General features: G+C 37.2%; 1 protein-coding gene across 4 annotated transcripts in view; it reads left to right on the top strand.

Moving 5' to 3' along the window:
• The window catches only part of LCORL (ligand dependent nuclear receptor corepressor like), a 71,014-nt gene that overhangs the window by 4,705 nt on the left and 41,314 nt on the right, over positions 1–24,995 (top strand). For all 4 annotated transcript variants that reach the window (XM_072334740.1, XM_072334738.1, XM_072334739.1 and 1 more), the window contains exon 2: positions 17,331–17,396. In XM_072334740.1, coding sequence (XP_072190841.1) covers positions 17,331–17,396 — 66 coding nt within the window. The remainder of the gene's footprint in view (positions 1–17,330; positions 17,397–24,995) is intronic.

The following is a 24,995-nucleotide window of genomic DNA, read 5'->3' as shown; positions in this document are numbered from 1 at the left end:
TACTGGCTCTTGTTGTTTTCTAATGCCAATGTAGTATCAGGTCTAATGATTCCACTGTATTTCTGCTATGTTGTGGCTGTCTGCTTGTGGTTGCTTTGGTCCAGTGCTCTTCACGTGTCAAGCCACTAAGACTGTATACAAGAATGGTCTTGAAGTGATACCTGTTTTGGAACTTTTGCTTCCATGGCATTCTAGATTCTCTAAACAGCAAACAAGCTTACTACAGCTATATAGTCATTATCCAGTATGAGCATTGATACTGGTAAGATTTTTGTGGGCTTCTGTTGTGCTTTGAGCAGTGATGTGAAATTCCTAGCGCAGCTTCAGTGTACAACAGGTAAGAGAGGTAACGTGAATGTTATTTAAATGATAGAAGAAGACTAGAAATGCAGGATATTGAAGGCTGGAAGGGATCTCTGGATGTCACTTGGTTGAAGCCAGCTTCTTAAGTAGGGATATCCAGAGCAGGTACCCAGGCTTACATTCAGGCAGCTTTTGGGGATCCCCAAGGAGGAGACTCCATTGCCTCTTGGCAACCTGTGCTAATGCTCTGTCACCCACATGGACAGCTGCTCCAATCCCATCATCTTGGTAGCCTTTCTTTGAACTCTTTCCAGCACATCTGGGCCTTTCTTGCACCAAGGGGTCCAGAACTGGACCCAACGCCCCAGGTACAGTCTCACTAGTGCTAAATAGAGGGGAAAGGATCATCTCTCTTGACCTCCTGGTGATACTTTGCCTAATGCAACAGGATTTAAGTTTAGACTGGGAGCTTAGTGCAGGTTCACAAGCAGTTCTAGATGCTGTTTGGGGAATGGTGTCATGCAGGAAGTAGCTCAAACTGATATTGCGGAGTTGGAGTCAGAATTATTGAACAGACTACATTATAAAATCACAATCTAGAAGTATAGTGAAGTGCTGTCTTGCATCATCAAGTCTCGTGTGTCACCAGAGTAGAGAAGCCATAATCCTGACTGCACGCTCTTGCCACACATTTGTATCAGCATTCAGCAAACCCCTGACTGATCTGCTTTAACTTGATACTCAGTTCTCAACTTGAGAGAAGCTACTGGCTTGTGGAAAAGAAAAGAGAAAAATCTGAATGTTGGTGGTAGCATGAGGAGGGGTGTGGGACTGAGAGAAGCAGGGTGGAGAACAGCAGAAATAAATAATTGGGTCAGCGTAGCTGCCTATGTCACTATGAGCTGACTGGGATGAGAGAGGGTCCTGCATGTACCATCCTTATTTCCCATTAAAGATGGGAAATAGATTAAGAAAAAATGGTTAGGCCCAATTGATGTATGTATGTCATTGGGTATTGGTGCAGTGTATCGTGTGAGCTATCTTTAGACTAAAATGTGAGAAAACACATGGGACTTCCTTTGCTTTTGTTGGAATATCTTTGTTTCAAATACATGGTGTTAAATGAGCTTCTCTCTCACAAGACTTTTCAGCTCATCAGCTCCTCTAAGTCGTTGCCTACTGCTGTGGTTATGTGCTTATAAATATCTTTTTTTTTTTCCTGGAGGTACAATATAAGAAAAGTTAGAATAATGATGTCGAGAGGGTAAGTTTGAAAAACAGATGGGGACAGAAATGCTCTGTATATCTAGCAGTAGATTTGAGATTATTTCACTGATCTATTGTGGATTTGCAAGTGTAAGAATATATGGAGCTTTTATGAAAGGCAAAACTCTACCTGCTACGCAGAGCATGCAGAGTGGAAGCAATGTATTGTCTGAATTGTTTGTTCTCAGGATAGAAGTGTGTTGCAAAGCTTACAAGTAAATGTACTTGTCTTGCAGTGTGGATAGAATCTGTGGCTGTTTTTTGTACTGGTTGTATCTGGATGGTAGTATATGAAAGCTATTCAAATTTGAAGTGTTCCTAGGAAGTGCAGTAATCTTTGTCTATGGTTTTACGCATAGTTTGAACTTGTGTATTGTATGTTCAAATATGGTAGCTGTTTGTTTTGTGTGCTTGATGGAGAGCTGGGCAATTTGAACTCTGCTGGTCTTTCTGCATTGTACATACTAAGACAGTAAGAGTTTCCTAAACTGTAACTTCTGTAAACAACAAAGAGAAGAGATGTTTGTAATTACAGTTCTGCTCTCCATTTTTGCTGAGCTGTCATTCAGTAATGCTGGATTTACAACTGCAGCTACAATCTTCTCTTGTTCAGTTGGTGCATAATAAAATTTTGCTGTTATTTCTTCCTGGTCTTATTGTACTTCATGATTTATGTAGACTGGTATAAGGATTTATTCATTAAACTAATCAATAAGCTATACTGTGAAATTAATCTAGGTTGCAGCTAACCTGGCAAACAAGGGGGAAATGTGTCAGGAGAAAGAAAAGGAGGGAAAGGTCAGAAATAGTTTAACTTGGTGCAGCTTCCTAAGCAGGTTTGCTGTGTACCTGCTGTCTCCTGAGTCAAATATAAGCAGCTTCCCAGGAGAGAACAAGATTTCTGATTTCTTTTATTTATCTTTTTTAATAACTGCTTCTTTTAGTAACAGTTTTTTGAAGAGAGTTTAAAATGAGCTGGAAACTAAATTGACTGAACAGCATCCTAATCAACAAGATTATGGCACTGCTAACAGTAACACTGTTCTGCTTATCCCCTTTTGTAGTGGCACTTGAATAATCTAATAATCAACTGCCTTTCTGTTATAAGTTGTTTTGGGGGACCTACAATGGTTTTTGTTGCTCTCGTAAGTTTCCTGAACTGGTTTGCTACAGTAATAAGCGCTAATAGTTGTGTAAGGGAAAAGAACAGGAGTTTGTCACGCTGATTGATTTATCAGATCAGCTCGTGTTGTTGAGGAGCTGTATTCCAGTTACTGGCAAGTAGCCAGGACTCATACTGCCTACAGCTGCTATGGGGAAATTAGTACCTCTCCCCCTTATCCACCTTTGTCTTTTCTAATTTCTCAGCTGTATTAGAGGGGTGTTTTGTGTAGGTGGTTACAATGGATCCCTTCTTGAATATGATTCAAGTGTCAAGGCTTCAAACAAGGTTGTTATCCTAACCTTTAGAGTTCAATGTGTTAATGTGCAGTTTGGGGATCAGCCAGAGCTTTATAGACTTCAATAACTTAAACTTCTTTGTCCTAGTTAGGACCTTGTCTTTCATGTTATCTGTGTACTCAGAGGAAGCTTTGATACGTTGGGACACTGATAGAGAACTGAATTTGAGTTTCGTGTGTCACTATCAAACTCCTGAAGAACAGGATGGCATTAAATTTAGTTACCATATATTCTGGAGGAGACTGAAAAGCTTCTTTGAGGGTGTGAAGTTATTATGTGATATATCTTTTTGTCACTACCAATCTCACACTTTATCCTTCCATCTGCTAAAGTCATGGAGAAGTCAGGAAGAAGGGAGGAGAGAATAAGAAAGATGGATGTAGTGGCTCATCTATTTAATACTGTAAGGAAGCATATGATGTATTACAAAGAGTATGAGATTCTGAATCTGCGGAAGTGTACTGAGTAGTAAAGGTTGAGTCTCCTTTTTATTGGTTGTGATCAGCTGCACTTGACTTCTGAGGTCAAAAATGCATGTGACAAGTCATCGTATTTTTTATTTCTACTTCTGGCATAAACCTGATTCCTATATAATGCCTTGAAGCTGGATTAACCCCTTCCTAGATAAGTGCTTTATTTCTCCCAGAATGCTTCTGAGGTTGATTTGTTACTTTTAATTGCTTGATTCTCAGCATCCATCTAGACTTGCATCACTGTATCACTTTGTTATACTGTAGGTGTGAGAGTTGGGTAAATGTCACGAGATGTAAATTTGTAATTTATTTTTTAGGCCTGTTGGTAAATGGAAGGTTGCGGGATGTGTAACCTCTTTGTTTCTCAACTTAGATTCTGTGTAACTCTGTAGTGTCCTATTCTTCTACTATGGGACATCCTGGCTTTTGTGGCAGCTAGAGATCACTTGCATCTAAGGGGCGTTTCTTTGGAAATAGTTGCTGCTTTGCTGTGTTGTATTCAGAAGTGCTACTGCAAATTTTAAAAATGCCCAGTTTTCAGATGCTAGTACTCATCCTCTCCACTCCACAAGTCTCAGCTTTTTCAAACTATTTGAGTTAAAGACTTTTCACTAGTCTTTTACATAAAGAGTAACAATCGCCACTATCGTAATTCTACTGCTTTATAAACTAGATTCCTAATCAGAGGGCAGTGTAATTAATCCAAGGTTGAATATGATGCTGCTTTTCAGAACTTCTGTTGAAAAAGCTTTGTAGATCTTATTTGTTGCTTTTCATGCTTAAAAAATGCTACACCATTAAATGACAGGTTAAAATACTGTTGGTACAAAACTGCTGACTATCTTTGGTTAATAACATTGCTGCCATATATTGTGCAGATTGTAGAAAGTACTCTTTTGTGATTGGTAGATTGGATGCAGGTCATCTGCTGGGGGAGAGAAAAATAAGATTTACATGAGGTACACAGCTGCCTTAAACTGCTCTGTACAAGGTGCCAGCTGTACCAAATTCGGTCTCAAACATTAGTTGTACTACCAACTGAGCAGCGCAGAGACTGTGGACTTCCTCAGATTCTGGTCTGTGTACTTTCAATCTTACTCTTGGGCCTCCTGATGTTTTAATCTTTCAACTTTTATGAGCAGTACTTTCCTCTCTTTGACTTCTTAGATTTACTGAATTATCTTCCAATCCTTCATGTATTGTTTGTTATTTTTTATTTTATTTTATTAGAAATCATATCGGCAATTGTCTGAACAAGAAGTTCTTATATATATAGTTTTGTAAGGAGTATCCTTATAATTTATTTGCTTCATGCTAAAAGTGTGCTTAGCAAGGTAATTTATACCTTCCATCAGGAGGCTTCTGCAGTGTCTTCCTCTTAAGTGTCTTGTCCACTCAGTTTCTTCATTCAGGTGTTGCTGCTAAATTCTTCATTCTATGGTACTTGAGAGCAAGGATTCCTCACCACCTTCCTCAGGAGATGTCAGTCTCTGGTGTTCGTGCTGTGTCAAGAAGTGCTCTATCTTCTTGTTATGGACTTCTGCGTTCTTGTAATCATGTGAAAGGGCTTAACTGTTCTCTCCTGGAAATTGATTCCAAGCTCATTCTGGCTATTTGTCCTTAATTTTAATTTCAATGTATCCCCATTGTGTATGTATTGTAGGAGTGTTTTTATTTGGAATTTTTCCTTATGCTTTCTACCCTTCCTGTCTTTTCCACTTTTGTCTTCAATACTTATTTTTATTCAGATATTCTAACTTACTCAGCGTCCTAATAGCTGGTATTAGTGGACAATGAGTGTAATAACTTGAGTCGCTGTATTGGATTTGAATTGGAAACAAGTAATTCAAGCAAGTGGGGGGAGAAGAATGTAGGTAGAAATGTACATGCTAAGGCAGGCTGTTAGTAGCTGATATTGCTCAAAGTTTACCACCTGCAACTTGGTACAAGCCCATTTGCAGTGTAGAGGCCATAATAAGCTCATCATCTTTTTGTGTAGCCTTTTCTTCTGTTGCACTCTGTATGAGTTCTACAGAGTCTTTTCAAATGGTATTTTAAACAAAGGACAGTCAGTTCCATGTTCAGTAGCAGTTACAATAATGTCTCCGCGTTATCAGATCACAACAACTCAGTGGCGCATCATGATATATTGGAGGTTTTTCTTCATTTTGATAACTGATTTACTAGGTTATTCTGCTGTAAGTTGTTCTTATATTGTGGGTGAGGGATTTCTCAAGCAACATGAAACTTTAGTGTTAATCTCTGTTGTCCTCTTGTTATGAATTCTTCATTTTATGCAACTCCTTATCCTAATAGACGTGGAGGCATCTTATAGAAACCGTTATGTTAAACTAATAAACAGGCAAATCAGGTCAGGTGTTTCCTTCATGCTTGTTCCCTGTGAAGAATCTGTTTATTAAATTTAACCATTCTGTCTTCCTTTCTGTTGTTTTCTTAGTTCATTTTCTTCTCAAGTGGTGAAACTAGAACTATGTGTACTATTGAAGATCACATCAGTATCAGGTCACATGGAAGAAGAGCACTGGTAACCCCCAGGATGCTCTTGTGATTTTCTGCTGAGAAAACTAACCATACAGTTCTGTCTTCAACTAGTTATCTATGTAATGGCTTTAACTCTATTCTTGGAAAGCTTTAAAAAGAAGCTTTTGTGGTTTTTTTTTGTTTTTTTCTTTTTTTAATCTAACTCAACAGGCTGGAATGTCAATATGTTAAGAGGTTTTCTATACCTGGCATACGATAGCACTGAGTCAGGTAGACCCAATGAGGAGCAGGAGAGGTTGTTCCTTCCTGCACAGCAGTTTACTTCATAATCAGTCAGAATTTCAGATATGCTTGTGTACTTCTTGTAATGGTTGATAAAGTATATTTAACAAGTCATACGGTAAAATTTGCTCTCAATGAATCTTTCTAATAATCCACCTGTGTTGTTATAACCTGGCTGCATTACTTGTCTTCCTCCATTTTTGTTACTTACACATTAGTTTTGTGTTACACAAATACCTTTCATACTTGACACAATTTTGCCTTGAAAATGCCAATCCATTTATCTGTGCTATCCCTAAGAGATTGATGTGCTACCAGTCATATCTGATTTGTTGGCATAATCTCCAGCAAAAGATCTTTGTCACACAGACAAAATTCAACAGAATGAGGATTTCTTGTTTATCTAGGTAACATTTTCCACACTGACACTGTAGGTGTGTCTTTGAGAGACAGTCCATGTACTCGTGTGTCCATAAGGAGACTTACTTGGTATGATGATTTTTCACTACTGAAACTTGCGGTCTTACTTGCTAAATATGCTTCTTAATTGATGACTTTAGAAATACTTGCTCAAGGTTCAAAGGAGGGATTGTCCAAGCCAAATTTTATCTGAGAACTTTAACTTACTGCGTATCGTAACGCTTTGAGAGCTGATGCTTGAAGCAAAAGTGAAGGGAAGTCATTTTTGATTCTTTAACATTCTTGGAAGAGGTTATAGAATCCTTAGGGTTGGAAGGGACCTTTAAGGAGCCAACTTCCCTGCAATAAACATGGACATCAGGCTGGATCAGGTTGCTCAGAGCCCTGCCTGGCCTTGAACATCTCCAGGGACTGGAGACATTGGCATCTTCCCAGAATCTCTCTTCTGATTACTTCTTCAAATTACTTTTGTGGTTTTTTTGTTTGTTTGTTTTTTGAGGAAACTGATGTTAACTGTGCTTCTTAAAGGTAGTAGAAAAACTACTTTGAGGGGTTTTGTTTGTCTTTTTTCAAGAGTTTTTTTATATCCTAGGTAGGAACAACAGGATGCACGTGTGCTAACACTGTCTTCTTCATTAGTTCACCAAAGCATCACAAGCATCATAAACTCAGAAGCACCTGAGCAGCCTCTTCTGCTCATGTCTGCAAGAATAGCCACTTGGTGATGATTTGGATGGTGCATTTGCACCAAACTTACAAAGAAGTTTTCCTTCTTTGTGCACTACTCCACTTATCCTCTGAGAAACAACAGACCTGATCATGTGGCATACAGAATAATTATGAACTAGATACTAAATTGCTTTGTCAGTGGTAAATCTATAATTGTCTTCTAGCCTCCTTCATTCTTGACCTTGTAGATCAGTAATAAATGCTATTTTGCTCTGGGAGATTATCAATGACCCTGACCTATCGGGCTTAAGAAGTTTGGTACCAGATAAGTAAATCCATATGGCATTTTCCAGAATACTGGAACTGAGACTTATCTGTTTCCTGTGGTGGCTTCTTTCTTGCTGGGAATACATACTATAATCATAATTTATTCTATCTTTTTTTACTAGAAACCCTAATCCTGTATTCTTGACCTTGAAGATCAAGTTGGGCTTCTTAAGTGGTTCCTATTACTTTCCTAAGTTGTTTCATTAACTGGGAAAATTAGCCTAGTTAAAATCAGTTCTAAATGCTGAAGTTTACTGTTCCACGTTGCTCGAGTCTTGCTGGAAGCAATAGGATAAAACTATATTGGATAAGAGAAACTTGGTGAGTTTTGAATGGAGTAGTGAAACTTGGTGGAGGTTCTGGCTTCTGTGATTCATGCATGGTCTTCCAGGAGAAAAACTAGTCACTGTTTTGCTTAATGCTTCTGATTCAGGTACACTACTTCTCAGCTACTTAAACAGAGTACAGAATTTCATGAGGCTTTGTTCATTTTAGGGAGGAAAATAGCTATGTAACTCCCACTCCTTTTGACATAATATGAAATGAAGGGATATCATTTCAGGTTTTTTAAAGTAGGCTAATGAACTCGGATTGATTTTTCACTTGAAATGCCTGTTTTGCTCTGTTAAGGAGGAATGAGTGCTGCAGTACAGAAGGAATGGAGTGTCTCTGAGTTTGCTGCATTTAAATCTGTGCTCTTGTCTTCATTCCCTATTATTAAAGTATTAAAAATCCTCCCATTGTGTACTTGAAATATGTCTGCTTTTCCTTGATCTCCCTCTTGCCCAGTCAGTTGTTAATAATCTGAGTTTTATAAAATCTAGGAATTATTTACCGCTCTTTCAGTCTCCAGTGGAAAATGAGAAAATTCAGCTTTCATCATCAAATGTTAAATAATTGAAAGCCTGTATGTGTGTATGTTCTTTTTAGGTCTAATACGCAGGTTCAGCAGAAGTAACTATACTCCCTTCTAACTCAAAGGATTCTATGATAAAATGTAGATTACAGATTGGATGTATATGACGTGAATTGAGATACACTACCTATTTACTTGGAATGATGTTATCATCCCAATCCAAGAAAGACAGGGAGCTGTTAGGTCCACAAAGACAATCAGGGGGCTGGAGCACCTCCCCTACAAAGACAGCCCAGGGATTTGGGCTTGTTCAGACTGGAGAAGAAAAGGCTGTGGGTTGACCTCATTGCGGCTTTCCTAAAGAGGGCATACAAATAGGAGGGTAGCTAGTGGCTAGACAAAACAAAATGGTTTTAAGTTGAAGGAGGGGAAGTTTGGGTTGGATATCAGGCAAGATCTTTACCAAGAGAGTGGTGAGGTGCTGGAACAGGCTGCCCAGAAAGGCTGTGGATGCCCTGTCCCTGGGGGTGTTCAAGGCTGGGTTGTATGGGGTCCTGGGTAGCCTGGTCTAGTGTTAGACAGGGAGGTTGGCGATCCTTCCTGCAGCAGGGTGGTTGAAGCTTCATGATCTTTGAGGTCCCTTCCAGCCCAGGCCATTCTATGATGAGTTTCTGTGATCACTTCTTATATACACTGGGTGTGTTCAAGACCAATTTGAATTGGCAGTTCAAACTAATTTAGATTTCTTTCAGTCCAACTGAAACGCTTTCAGTTTCATCCTTAAATTCTAGAAAATCTTGGGAAAAAAAAATAAAGAGACATAGTTAATACTTTGTATTTCAATTGAAGTTTTTACATAGATTAGTACTTAGTTCTTATTGACCTAGTTGACAAGTTGCCAATTCCAAACCATGTCTAGTTTACCAAGCCTGATTTTGTTTAGATGCAAAAATGATGGCTATGTGTGGAATTCTGGGGGGAGGCGTTAACCAGATCTTCGAAAGAATAAAGTTAAAGGTGCAAATATATGGCATAGATACCATAAAAGTGCTGAAGTGTAAGCTTATGACAAACATACCAAACTAACTGGTTGCTTAAAGGCACATTGTGCTCATTGATAAAAATTACTATATGTCCAAGATTTTTAATGGTATGTAAACACTGAACAAATTTATTAAAAATGGCATCAACATGTCTGGAAATAAAAACTTGCTGGAATTTTTAGGGCTGATGTGTTTACTGCATGATAATTTGTCACCTAGATAAGATGTACCTCTCATTCTGCAACTTCAGCAGATAATAACTAAGTTGTATGAGTCGATTTCAGGGAACTGCTGTGTGTGGTCTAACTGAAGGATTTCACACAACTGCAAACTGTTCTTAATAGTAGAAATATATATATATATAGAGAGAGAATGTATATAGAAATATAATAGAAGACTTTCTCCTAGATGCTGGTTAGGTGTGCAGCACAGCACAGTAGTAAAGCAGTATTGTGACTCGTTCATTGTTAAGGGCTTGCTGTGGGCTTCTCTGGAGTGATTAAGCGAGCATCTGAATAGGCTTTTGTGTAGGAATGAAGTGTTTATCTAATAATCCTGAGCTTTGGGAGTGGACAGCCATCCTTTTCAGTTCTCTTGCCCATCCTCAAATCATTATTAAAAAGCAAGAGCATGCTTCAAACACGTGGTTATCTAAAGCAAATGGTTGTTTCTCTTTTAGTCTTGTGAAAACTCTCCTTGTGCTTAGAATAGTTAAATTGATACCAACCACATAAGGAAGTTGCAAGTGTTTTTTCCGAGCTGGACAGTATTTTTTTTTTTTTAATTACTTTTTTTTTTTTTTTTACAGCGTTATATTTGGTCTGAGTTTTCTTCTTTAAAAATATGAGCTACAGACTTGTAACCACCCTGAATTATCATAGAATCATAGAATGATTTGGGTTGGAAGGATCCTTTAAGACCATCTAGTTCCAACCCCCTGTTATAGGCAGGAACACTTTCCACTAGACCAGGTTGCTCAAAGTCCCATCCAGCTTGTCCTTGAATGCCTCTATAATGGTGGCATCCACAGCGTCCTTGGGCAACCAGTTTCAGAGTCTCACCACATTTGCAGTAAAGAATGTCTTCCTAATATCTAGTCTGTATCTACTCTTATCCAGTTTAAAGCCATTTTCCCTCCTCCTGTCACTAGGTGTTCTTACAGAGAGAACTTAAATATGTTTTTAATAATGTCTGTCCTGTTGCAGAGCTGACTAGCTTAACGAGGTCCAACAGGTGGTGAAAGTAGAGGAAAAAAATTCAATATAGGTCAGCCAGTTGGTGGAGCCCACATTCTGAGGTAGCTGATGTGTCCTGCGCTGCCATTACTGGGTCTTGTATTTGTTCACCTGTGTTAATGTTGTGCAGTGAAGCCTGAGGCCATGGAAAGTTTTTTCTGTTATGTGACAGAAGTTTGTCTGCTGCCTAAATGCTGATCACTATAAGCAGAAACAGAGCTGTGTTTTGTTTTTTTTTTTTTTCCATTGGCTTGCAAATACATGAAGTCTGGATTGATCTTGATGTCTAGTGAGCTTCACACCAATTCCAGGCCTAAATGTCTCTGCTTGACAGCTAGGATTACACCCCTGTTCTGAGAAATAAGAACTTTTAATGTAAACAAATGAAACTGTAGTACCTTTAAGAAGCAATTTTCTTTCTTCCAACCATAGACCAGCTCAGTCACTTCCAAAGTGTTGCCCTTTCACTTTTCAAATTAGAAATAATGCTGAATGAATGAATATTCTTGCTGCTTCTGAGATTAAATCTCACTTTAATTTTGACAATATAAATGACTTATTAAAATAAGTACTTGAAAATTAGACCTGATCTCAAACACAGTGTTAATTTTTGTCTTTGCTTAAACTGCAAGTCTGATTTTATTTCTTTATTTTCCATTGGCTGCCACCCTTTTATTTAAAACTGTTGAACAATTGGGGAGGGGGGTGGGGAATGCATCCGGTCTTTGTTTTGCTCCTGAGATACTGCCAACGTATGCCTCTAGCACTGGAATTCTCCCTCTTTGCATTCTGATGAACTAACTACTCAGTGACTTAACTCGCTCTGCTGATGCTTACGTTTGTTCCTGTTGGAATCACCTTAGAAAGCTCATTGTAGGAACTTAAAAGCAAGGATTTTTAGCTGAACTGAAGGGAACTAAGTTAGAACTAAGGCTATTCTATAGTTTACATTTCACTGGCAAGTGTGTGCAGTGTATGCTTCACCTGATTTCTTTTCTCTGACATCAGCAGTGTCCTCAACTACATCGTTTTTCTGAGTCAAGATTTTCACTAGAAGTATATACTTTTAGCTTTGCTTCAAAATTTGTATTGGAGTCTAAATAGAGGATTTCCTCCCTTTCACATTGGAATCTCTGGTATGTTGGTTCCTGTTTGCTCAGGGATTTGAATCCATATAGCTAAGAAAATGAACTTAAGTTAAATGTTTTGAAAATTTCTATTTTATAAATACCTTTCTGAGTGAAGTAAGCAAAAACTGGATTTGAGCTGGACACGATATTATAAAGCAGCCTCTTCCCTGTCCTACTATGCCCTTGTGAAATCTGTCCTTAATTGTGTTCCAAGAATGTTTCCAAAAGAAAATGGGACTGCTTTTCACCTGAGAACGTTGCCAGCGTTTTGTTGAATAGTGAGTTTATTAGATAGACTTTCTATAGTGGCATTTCAAAGGGTGTGTGGAGGGGTGGGGAAATAACATCTTTCAGTTTTAAATATTACTCATTTTTGCTTCCATGGTCATGATCTGGATCTGGAGTGTTTTGCCAGCGGTCTCGTTCCATTTAAGTTACTCTCTTAAATTCCTTGCTTTCTCTTGTAAAATATGAAAGTCACTCTATAGAATACTCTCCTTGTTACAAGTTGTAAGAGAATTGCTGCTGGTGTCTTAATGGGGTTAAGGTAACTAGGTGTCATAGAAAAAGAGGTTAACAACTACTCGATGCTTTTCAAAAACTTAAATTAGTTCTACAAGTAACAAGAAGAACTTGTTGATGGGTTATGAAGGAGCACACATTTTTAAGGGATTTAAGTTTTTCATGCAGTTATTTTTTTTTCTGATATTTAGAAACAGAATACTATTCTTCTATTTGGAGACACACGTATAAAAACAAATCCAGACCTAATGTAGGTAACCATTTTTCAGAGGAATTGGTGACAGTGCATTATCAAATATGTTGGAACATGAAGTGCAGGCATTTGCTTAGAAAGCTATAACTTTATACAATTAGAAATAAAAAGATGAGTGAATATGTGGCTCTAAGTGCCTTACTTATCAAAGAGGTTACTTGTAAGAAAGGTGGATGACTTCTTTGCCTTTAAATAAGCCAAAACAACATTTATTTCTATTCTTGCATCTGTATTTTTAAGTATTGAAGATAGACCTTGTAGAGACCTGGAAATGAGTCATTCAGAGACTGAGAAAGTTGGTGCTCTGTCTGCCTAGGTTACTCTGCAAAAACAAACAAAACCTCTTAATTCCTGACAACACTAAAGATGCTGATTCTGTCTCTGATTAAACTTGGTTAAATCCAAGATATATTAATGCAAACAACAAAACATCGTTCAGATACACCTCTAAGTTCTACACAGTTGTGAAACTGTAGAATGGGGACAAGTATAACTGCAATTTGATGCTGTAGCTTATGTATTAATAACCAGAAGGGATCACTTGCAGCTAAACAGAATAACAAATTGCAAAGGGGGAAATATGGAGTCACTGATCTGATAGTACAAAAACCAAGCTTCATGTTTTCAATTGCATAAATATTTCTATACCAGAAGATTTTGGTTTATTGATGGTAACATCAGTGTTGACTAGTGAAAGTTTTTTGCATAAGCTGTATGGCATGGTACTATACAAACCACAGAGTTACTGCTGTTGAAACAAAAGCGGGTGGGAGGAAGGAGGCTGAGCAGTTCAGGAGGTCATTGGGTCACACAGTAGTCTGGAGTACACAGGGCCTGTCTTTTGATCCTTACTTGTCCATAATTTCTACCCAATGTGATTTTGGTTTCTGAGACTCCTTGTGCAGTCATCACAGGTGGAGAAACACCTCAAAACACAGATGTGTTGTACAACTTCAACATGAGAACAGAACTTTCATGAAAGCAATATTGCCAGGCTCAAAGGAACGTCATTCAGAAGCAGGAGTCTTAGTCATAATCAAGTCAGTTTAACATATAGGTGAAATAATGCTGCTATTACATACAGAAATTTAAAAAATAAAGAAAGAAAAAGTATTTTCTTTTTAATGCTGTGTCTGTTGGTGTTTTACACTTTGTGCAATCTCATTACATGTATTTTCCCAATTACACTTTAAAGACCATTTGTTTATTTTTAGCCCCCTAGCAGTTAAAATCAGTTTTGAATTAATTTTAACATATTTTTCTTTTCAAAGCAGCTTTAATGTACTAAACCTCATACTGTGTAGAAAGTGCATTTGTTTTTCCTTTAAAGTTTCCTTTGGTTACTTCAGAATGTTAAATAAAAGAACTCAGAGTTATCTACAACAATGTTCCTTGTCTGAAGCATATTACTTAACAGCATATTTCTTTTCAAACTATAAGAGAGGTGAGGTCTTATTTATTTTAATTAAGAAGCTAAGTAAAGGAGGGATTTGGATTTCAGTAGAACCATAATTCAGGTGTGATTCCTCGTATTGTAAGCCATGAAGTGGAGGAAGGTGGAAGTTTGGTCGTAGTTTTTAGATGCATTAAGTTGTGAAGATAACAAAGTGAGTAGAATTGAATATTGCAAGGCAGGTTAACAAAAGTGTGTTTTAAAGAAAGTTGAGATCCTGTGGTGTCTCCGGAGGCTGTAGTGCTTTAAGCAAAAAATCTTGTTTCATTGTAGGAAATGAAAACATTCATGAATGTTCCTGCCTTTCAAATCAGTGTGCAGCAATCTTGCTCATTCTGTACCTAAACGAGAATATACTGGAGAAGAAGGGAATTAGCAGAATTTAAGTGCACCCCGCATTTTCTACGTGCCTGATTGCATAGTTAAAAAAACATGGCCTTTCTAATAGATAACTCTTCAACATTAAGGTGAAAAATTGAGCAGTATGTATGAATCAGATGTGCAAAACTGTCAAACCCGTCTCACTTCAGTTTAGTTTTTTTCTAAGTAATTTATGTTCATCTATGATTCCTATTATGTATCTGGGGATAAGAGTTAAATCGCCTTTGGGTGGGAAAGGATATCAAAAGTGAATGTATTTAGAAATATTTTCACTTAAGGATTTTTATCAGTTTATCTACTTAGGTTTTCCTAAACTTGAAAAAGCTGTAGCAGACTGGGGGGGGTTGGGGGAAAGTAGAGTGGGGAACAAATATCAAGGAAGGGTTTTTCTGATTTAATGTAAGATAATTGGTGTAGGTGTAACTTGGATTGTACGTGTTTTCTTTACTGTTCCCTTCTCTCCTCAGTGGCTACAGTGGTGTAGCTACTTACTTGGGTTACTGTTGACTGTTAAAACTGACTGTGGATAAACACTTCAATAAGCCCTTGTATCAACTGTAGGTTGACTAGGCCTTGTGAGACCCTTTTTTGAGGTTTAGTATTAATATCTGCTAGCATAAAGTAAAAGAGCAAGGAAAAAGGCAAAAATTTGTTACTACAATTTAATCTGTTGTTGTAGTTCAAATGTCTTAAATAAAGTTACTTCATCACTATCACCACCCCCAAAAAACAACCTTTGAGCTGAAGACATAGACTCTTCTACCGCTTCCTTTTAGTGGCATTGGTTGTAGACACTTGGGTTGGGCTTAGGTGCCAAACCTAGCATAACTGGTTTCTCCTCCCCTGTTCCCACATTTCTGTGCCTTTTCAGCACATTTTTTCTGTTGCTTCAAGTCACAGTTTAAGCCTGCCCTGTCCTGGAAATCCTTATCCTAGCAGGAATGCAGCTGATTCAGTAGAGGGTGATCATAAGCAGGGATGGTGGGGAACTGCTTGAAAAGGAAGTTTACAACTTTGTTTAGGAAAGTAAACTATGAAGATGTTCCTCCATAGAAAGACCAGCAGCATCATACATTTCTGCTTGTGAAAACTGGCGGGGTGACCCAACTTGGATCATAAAGGGTGTCAAATAGTGACTTGGGGTACTGGTGGATGGCAAGCTGGACATGTGTCAGCACTGTGCACTTGCAGCCTGGAAAGCCAGCTGTATTCTGGGCAGCATTGAAAGAAGTGTGGCCAGCTGGGCAAGGGGGCGGGGGTGATGCTGCCTGTCTGCTCTGCCCTGGTGAGACTTCACTTGGAGTACTGCATCCAGGTGTGGAGTGGTCATGAGACTAAACAGCCCCAGTTCTTTCAGTTGCTCCTTATAAAGCATGTTCTCCAAGCCCTAATATGGTTTGAATTTTTTTTGCATTGAATCACAGATTCAGTGGACAATATTTCAGTAAAACTTCAGTGTTCATTCGGGCCTTGGATTTTTGCTTACTAATTTTTGTGGGCTATAATAATAAAAATAATAATAATAATTGAGAAATGTATTTATTGAAAAAAAAAAAAAGTGAAACCTAAGATAGAAATAAATACTTATATCTCAAATCATGGGATTATTGGAAGTGTAATTGAATTCAGTTAAATTTAATAATATTTAATAATAATATTTAATAACAATATTTAATAACATTTAAGACTACTTAAGGTAAGGTGGGTATTTATTCCTCCTCATACCAATGTGCATTCAACCTAAAGCAGTGTGAATGTCACTTGCAATAGAGAGCATCACAAATGTTGAGCGGATTTATAAATAATAAAAGTATTCTCTGCTGATAGGCAGTTTTTTTCTCAAGGATATTGATATCTTTTCTGTAGTAGGATAATAAAATACTCTTGTAAAGTGCTACAGTGTAGCTCCTCCTTTGGTATGGGCAGCCTCCAGGTCCCAAGCATGGAGAACCTGAACCTTCAAATGCTGCTTTGAATTATCCTCTTAGCTGAAAATAGGCTTATTGTATAGAAGTCTATAAGAGAAGGGGAGGCACTTGAAAACCATTTACATATTGAGTTATACTTAGGTTGATAACAATACAATTCTCACCATGTTTCGTCAGTTGTCCTCCTCTGTTGTGTGTGTGTTGGGTTCATTTATTAGTTGATGTGCTCTTCTCCACTGCTGCAGGGTGCGAATTTACGAAGTACCTAGAACAGACTAGCTGGTCAATCTGGAATAAAGTGGATTTATCTAATCCTCAATTTTAAAAAGGTTTTTGTACAGATACTTAGGACTACAGAGAACTTCTGTAACGTCAGAAGCAGAAGTAGTTTGTTAATACATTTTTAGGAATACTAACCTTCTGAGATAACGTTAACGAGTCTAAGCAAGATGTTTCTAATTTTTGCAGTCCTATCTCTTCCCGCTCTCTTCTTCCAGTTTCTAATTCACAGGGTAAGAAAGGCTTCACTTGTGTAGAGCTACGAGGTTAATCTTCCCACCTTCAAGATTCTGTGGCAGTTATTTTAAGTCTAATGAGGTTGTTGGGGCATGGCTTAATAGGCTGACTGCAGATGGCAGTTGCCTCGTCTTGTGTTTATCTTCTAATTCTGTTGAATGGTCCTATAGCAGCAGGAATATTTATATGATAAATGTAATAATTTTTGAAATTGCTCTGAGGATTTGAGAATATTTGATGCTTGTTTTCTCAAATTTGCTTTCCTTTTAAAATAAACCTTTGATTCACTGTTCTAAATGTTTGTTTCCAGGTTTTGAAAGTATTTTAGAAGGGCTTTATGGACCAAGGCTACGAAGAGACCTCAGTTTATTTGAAGGTAAATGAGCCAACTTTTAGTTCAATGATCTTTATTTGCAAGTTTTTCTTTTAGCTAGGAATACACTAAAATATGTATTTAATTCTTATATTTTAAAAAAAGAAAAAGGAAAAAACAATAAATCTCCAGTTTTTCTTTCTGATGTATTTTTCTTCACATTTGTGTCAGTACTGTGTAGAGGCAAAGTGCAGTTTGAAATGGTACACGGGTCATGATATGCAGTTAAATTTTGGATTAGTTAAGCTCTTCTGAGTAGCTCTCATGAGAGTTTTACTTTTCTGGAGTATTTCATCTCTGGTTTCATTCTCTGGACAGCTTTTAGAACAGCTTGTCTTCCCTACCAACGTTTATTGGAAAAGGGAAGATGATAAATGCTAGCTTGCTTTTTCTATTACACAAAATTTAATCTTTTATGTAAAAAAAAAAAATATATATATATATGTATTTTCTACTCTTTTTGTGCAAGACCTCTCCTTATTCCATGTAAGCTTGGTGTTGTTGGTTTAAGTGTTAGTAACATCTAGGTGTTCAGCGAAGTATTTATCTGTTTATGACAAAAGCCAAGGATGATATTTTGAAATAAATGTATTGTGAAAATAACTTCCATGGTTTTTTTTTAAAAAAAAAAAAACAAAAAAACAAAGCTTCCTTTGTTACCAAGCTTTCAAAATGTTCAATTTAACTTCCTCACAGTTTTATTGTCTGATAGCATAATTTAGGAAGTTGTTAATTTCTATGCTGGTAGCACATGAGGTGGAGTGTCACATGCTGTGTATGTTTGCTTAGAGCAGGGTTAGAACAATCACTTTAACATGGCGTTGTTTTTGTCATCTTTGTATTGCATAAGTTGCATGGTCGGCATCATATGTGTAACACTGTTATAAAGGAAGGGAGAGAACTTGAAATATGATTTCACTGCTATTTTAAGAATGATTTTCTGTCATTTCTTAGTCTAGGCATGCCATTATTCATACTCTTAAAAACACTTTAATGTATAGAATTGGACTAAAGCTTATTTTCTGGATTAGTACTTCCATCTACTGTGTTAAAAACAAGTATGTTACACTGGAAAGTAAAGAGGGCAATGTTAATCTTAGTGTGCAGTATCTTTTAACTGGTTCTAATTCTAATGGGTTGTTATGTGTTAGGCTTCATATTGTTCACCTTTATTTTCTTGCATTAAAGGGTTTACAGTTTGAAAGAAAATTCAGGGTATCTTGGGATTTTGCATAAGAAGACAAAGCATCAAATGAGTGACCAGAATACTTTACAGCTAAAAGAGCCCACCAATCAACTGTAAAGTGTTATGTTACTGCTTTAGAGTTGCTTCATGTCTGTTGCTTCACTTATTATGGGAAATGCTATAGCTTATTTATCTCATGCAGTTGAAGATTTCTTGTGACCTTCTACTTAAGGTGATTTGTGGTGTCCATTGTTTACATAGGATCTTTGGCTTACTATTTTTTTTTGCCCTGCAGATAAAGTTCCTGTTCATCTAAACTGTAATCTGCTGAAAGTTATTCCCCCAGTTCCCCTCATCTGTCAATAATATTTCTGGTTTTTTGGACAGTTAAAAGTTTTGCACCTGTAAAGCACCTGTAAAGCTGTTTTCAGTTCTGAAGCAACTGCAGAAGGGATGGATGATGATAGGGTGCCCTCCTTACCTTATTCCTTTTTATTAATTTTTTACATATATGGATACTATAACAGACTGAAAGAGATTGCTGTGCTCTATAAATATGGTAGACATTGACATTATACAATACAGGTCTGTTTCTAAATTGTCATCAGACTTGCATTGTAAAGACCAGTGCTGCATTCTTGTGTAAGACTGACAATAGATCTTTCCCTTTTATTATTCAAGCGTAGTTCTTCCATTTTATAACTAAAGAAACTGAGACAAACTGAATTTGCCTTAGTTTAAAAATATGGTTGGTATAAAGAACAGAATGCATGTTTTTAGGCTCTCAGCAACATTCCTAAGTCACTATATTTTATAAGTGGTCCATTTTGTTTGTCATGGGCACTGTACCAGTACTGTATACATGCGGAATTATGCATCTCTACCACAGGAGTGTATGTTTCTTTGAATGAAGCTCAAGAAATCAAATGTCTTTCTAATCTGGAAATTCGTGAGAATCTGTTGAAATATTGCAACTAGAAGGCATATAGGTTTTTCTCTACATTGCTATTTTTTCTGTATGTTTGTAACAGTAATATGCATCCAATGTAATGTGAGTGTACTAGCTTGTATAACTCTTCCTTAGATGCATCTTGAAATAGGATTTGATCTACAGATTAAATTATTGTACTCAAAGCTTCTTGAGGGTTAAATAAATAAATTACAATGGCAAATTTGGATGTAGATTTCAGGTTTACTCATCTGTTTTTCTTATTTTCTAAGAAAATACCATGTAAACCTTAGAAACTATTTTATTAAGCATCCAGGCTAATTAAGTAGCCACTTGTGATAACAGGCACCTACCTGAAGAGGGAAAGATTTTCTTGATTATCCTAAAATCCTTTCACATTATACATGTAGGACCTGTATTTAAATGAATTATTATCATCGCCTTCATTATTCATGACCTTTATTTTTTTTCCCCTTAAGTGCTTTGATAATCTGTCTTCTAGTTGCAAAGCTGTCCAGTTCATATTTTGGCATTAGGTCTTCCTTCCTCTTTGCTTATACCCATGTTCTGCTAATTACGTTCACATGTAATCTGTTATCTTTACATTCTACATATGGACGCTGAGCTGAAACGTTAGCTTTTCTTCTGTTATATGTGTGTTTCTTATTTTGGGTTTATATGATAAGATTTTGGATGAGATTTGGAAGGAGGGATTTCTGTTATAGACAGAGGGAGAACACATGGTTGTGTGAGGTGAAAAAGCAGCTTTCAAAAAAAGAAAATAATTTTGAAGGTATACTTTATTACTCTTTTCCCCCTTAAATTCTTGAATATTTAGTCATAATGAAGGTAAAGCGGTGAAAAAAAAATTACATTATAAATATGGATCTTTAGTTGTAGTCAAGGATTCGTGATAAAAAGTAGGAACACAATATAACACCTCAGTTATTTAATTTACTTACTAAGAAAAGTAATTTTATTTTTTAAGAAAAGGATTTGTTTGCAATTGCAACAGCTGTAATAATTGTGACATTGTAATGCAAAAAATCATGGAAAATGTAAAGTTGTTTTTCTTTACTCTTTCTAGATTTAGTAGACAATTTTGTATCTAAGAGGTAAATATGAAAGCTGTCCTAGTACTACACCTGTTAAATTCAATCTGACCAAGGAAAAAAATTGAGGGAAACAAAGCTTTAAATGATTTAATTGAAAATAGGTGGTAGTTTTGTCAAAGGTCGCTATTTTATTTAAAAAAGGAAGTTTAGGTTTAACAGCTTTGTACTAAATAGCAATGGTTTGAAGTAGTAATCTGAACTATGCTTAGCATTAAAATGCTCTTGGTAGCTTTTGCTCAAGGGCTGGCTAGTTTTCTAGACTATTGCCAAGTCTTTACTGGCTGACACCAAGCAGCATGAGGAAAGATCATCATCATTCTCTTCCCCAAAGTTGTATGTATCCAAGAGGCTCTCTGTGCCTCTGATTTTTCTAAGAGTATGGTTGTCTATCTGTCATTAAAAACAAGTACTGACATCAGTATGTTTTCTCTCATGATGACCTGAGACAGTCGTATGCCTGGCGTTTGATGCATCAACAAACACTTTGGCAATTGCCTATATTTGTCTTTTTTTCCTCTTGGAAAAGCACTGGTCTGAGGTGAGGAATAAGACATTTTTTGAGGGTATCTTTCAAAGGGCATTTGCTATATGTGAAGTCAGTTGCCTTTGAGCATAAGTCTGTAACTGATGTATCGTTAACAACAGACTACACGTGAGGGAAAGCATGAGTAGTAATTTGGTTTGGTTTTTTTTTGTTTGTTTGTTTGTTTTCATTTTACTGAGCCAGAAGAGGCAGCATGAGTGCACACAAGCTTATTTTACATTGCTGTGCCACTGCTGAAAAATCCTGCAATAAGATGAAGCTCTAAAGGAAGACATCTAGGAGGACTGTTTGAAATAATTTTGTTTCTGCAAAGATCCTCTTTCTTCCCATTATTTCTCATGCTATTTTTTTCTAAAATATGGTTTGAGGGCTTGGGACAGTCACTGACGGAGCTTTTAGCCTTTCTTTTTTCATCAGTACTGTGGTTTTTAATCACTCTTTAAAAGTTACAACAGATGTTCTCATCTTTTTTACTCAATTTCAGAATATTTGTGTTAGAAGAGCTCAGAATTGATCCATTACCTATATATTTTTTACTTTTTATTCTGTTGGCATTTGTATTTAGCTCACTGGATTCCTGGTACATATAATGAGTTAGTCTTTTTTTGCATAAATTTAGTGCCTTGCAGAGCTGATGCTTCTCAGGTCTTGCTTGTTTGCTGATACACAGGGATTGTTTTCCAATTAGACTTTTAACTGTGAAACGTGAAAATTTCCCGTCAAAAGAATTTCTCTGATAAATACAAAGCCTGACCTGGAGTTACACTTACCATCTCAATGTTCATAAGTAGTTCTGTTGTGGTTTCAAGGATGACTTTGAAAAGATGAATTTGTTAATTAAAGTGTAGCGTGCATTACTTTTTTATATGAAGACATATTGAATGAATGGCTCTACCTGTCAGGAGTGTTGAGGTTAATGTTGTTCCTACTGTACAGTAAGGAAAATCCTGTCTTTTTTTTTAATGATGGTCAATTCTCCAATCTGTCAAAACTGTTATGTACTTCCAAGGACGCAAACCAGCAGATTACTAATGCAGAATTCTGCTTTACAGTAATACTTGAAAATCGAGTTTACACTAGTAACTTAGAATTTTTGTTTTTAAGCCAATTATGTTCATATTCAACATAGGAGCCTCATTTTCTTTTGGGTTAATTTTTTTTCTGCTGGTGCCTCTGTGATGAGGTATTTGGGAGAGTTAACAGAAGAAAATGAAAACAAAACCACCAACAACAAAACTGCACAACATTCATGAGAAAAATGTGAGTGGGGAGAAGGCGTATGAGAAATGGTCTTGTCAGAGAAGGAGAAAGAGGAGGTGCTCCAGGTATTAGGGCAGAGATTCCCTTGCAGTAGCCTGTGGAGGGTGCCACCTGGAGAAATAACCTGGAGCACTTGGAAAACCGTGCCGCAGGTGATATCTGTGCTTTAGTCCAAGGAAGACCTTACGCCACAGCAGATGGATGTGCCCTGAAAGAAACTACAGTCCTTGGAGAGCTCACCCAGGAACAGTTTTTCTGTAAGAGACTTTGGCCCATGGGAAGCCCATGCTGGAGCAGTCTTATTCTGAAGGACTGTGCCCTGTGCTAAGGCCCCACACTAGAGCTCTTCTTGAGCTGCCATCGTTAAGAACAGTCCACACTAGAAGATGAAAAGCTTGTAGCCTGTGGGAGTGATGCTGAAAATGGGAGGAGGAAGAAGGAGCAGAGAATTCTTATGAATGGATAGGGACTTTGAGATCCAGTATCTTCCTGCACTGTTGGGGAGGAGATAAAAGTCAGGAATGAAGGACTGACTGTAAAGACGGTGGGGGAAGGTGTTTGGTTTTGCCTTTTTTTTCTTTATGGAAATCTGTTTGCAATGGCAAAAAATTAAATTTACTTTCTCCAAGTTGAGTGTTGTGCCTGTGACAGTGCTTGGTAAGTGATCTCCCTGCATTAATCTAGACCCATGAGTTTTTTTAATAGTGATCCAGGAATTTTTCCATCTTGGTCTACCCTGCTGAGGAGGGGAGATGAGAGTGATGGCTTAGGGGTTCTGGCAGCCAGCATGGGTCAATCCACCGTAACATTTCACATGGAAAGCAGATACCTCAAGAACCTCCCTAAGTGGCCTGTGGTTGTAATTCAGTGATGCATTTAAAAAAAAAAAAAAAAAAAAAAAGAAAAAAGAAAAATGGAAAGGAAGTAATTCATAAGGAAAACAAGAAGAAAACAAGTATATTTTTAAGCTGTAAGCACATAAAGTGGAAATGACTGACGTGGGTGGAAGACCTCGTTCTAGTTCAGTAATATTCACCTTTCAAAATGATGTAGCTATGATCAAGATTTTTGCACATCCAGGATGCTGTAGGAAAGGCTGTTGTAAATGTGAAGGAAAAGCATTATCTTGAGAACTTGTTAACCCACATGTGCTCAGGAAACAGGAGACCAAGTAGCAATGATACAGAGAAAATGGGCTAAGTCCCATGAGAGAAGACTAAAGTAGACTGGATTAGCCTAGCAAAATGAAGTGTAAGTGGGGGGATGATGGTATTATGTGTAAGTATGTTAAGATGCTAAATACCCATGAGTGATAACTGTTTGAATATAAGAACAATGTTGCCACAAAAGCATACTGGAAGAAATCGCTATGAGTAAATTTAAACAAGAAATTGGAAGATTTGTAGAACAGTCAATTTTGGAAAATCATTAGTGACTGGTGATTTGTGAAGAAAAGAGTATGTGGTAGAAAGCTAACTTGAAAAGGAGTTTAGTAACATAGTTAAAGAAAATAGGTGATGTGTTTCCATTCGGATCTGTCTAAGTCCTGTATTTGCTCAGGAGCAGGGTAAGTCTTCTGATAAGATGTTATTTATGTTTGTATCAGAATAAACAAAGCATTTCAAGCGAGTGTAGGGTTTTGATTTATTTGTAGTGGTGACACAGGATAAAGTATCTTTCAATACAATACATGTTGCTCAAATGGTGAGGGATCTATCCTAATTTCTACCTTAGTTTGACAAAGGTTTGCAGGCTTTCATTAAAAATAACAAGACTGGGATTCAGAGCTTAATTTACTGTACTCATATACCTGTATAACTGCAGTACAACTGAAACATGAATTTATGAAGGGTGCTCTGAAAGTAATGCCTCCTATTTTACTATGTTGGCCCACTGTGTCAGGTTCATGATGGTAGAAGTACATGGCTGTGTAGAAGTTGAGTGTTCCTTCCAATATTCCATTAAATTTTGTTGCTGTGCAACAGATAGCAGCTATAGAGACAGTCTGACAGAATGGTATCAGACACAGAGGTGTGTATGAAGCAAAGGTGTGTAATTGAATTCATCTGTGTGGAAAAAATGGCACCCATTGACATCCATCAATGCTTGCTGAACATTGATGGAGATCGAACAGTGGATAAGAGCACGGTGAGGTGATGGGTGGTGCGTTTCAGCGGTGGTGACAATGGGTCACCTCCACTGGTGCAGATTTTTATGAGCATGCCATGAAGGTTCTTGTTCATCACTGGTGAAAATGCATAGCTAACAGTGGTGACTAATTTGAAAACTAGTGGCTGAGAATATGCTCTATCAAATATTGTTATTGTGCTCTTCATATCTGTTGTAGTTTCCATGCAAGTACATAGGAGGCATTACTTTCAGAGCAATCTTATGTACCTTTCATTTTAAGAAATGTGATTAGAATAATAGACCATGTAAGCTAGGCTAGACTTCAAAAATACCCAAAGAACTGAGTACTATTAACTAAATTTTACCAATGAATGTGCACTTGGTCACAAAGAAACTTAAGAGAATTGTTGGATGTGTA

This window comes from Excalfactoria chinensis, chromosome 4 (genome assembly GCF_039878825.1).
Source record: "Excalfactoria chinensis isolate bCotChi1 chromosome 4, bCotChi1.hap2, whole genome shotgun sequence".
In the NCBI taxonomy this organism is placed as follows: Eukaryota; Metazoa; Chordata; class Aves; order Galliformes; family Phasianidae; genus Excalfactoria; species Excalfactoria chinensis.
This window is presented reverse-complemented; position numbering and strand designations above follow the sequence as displayed.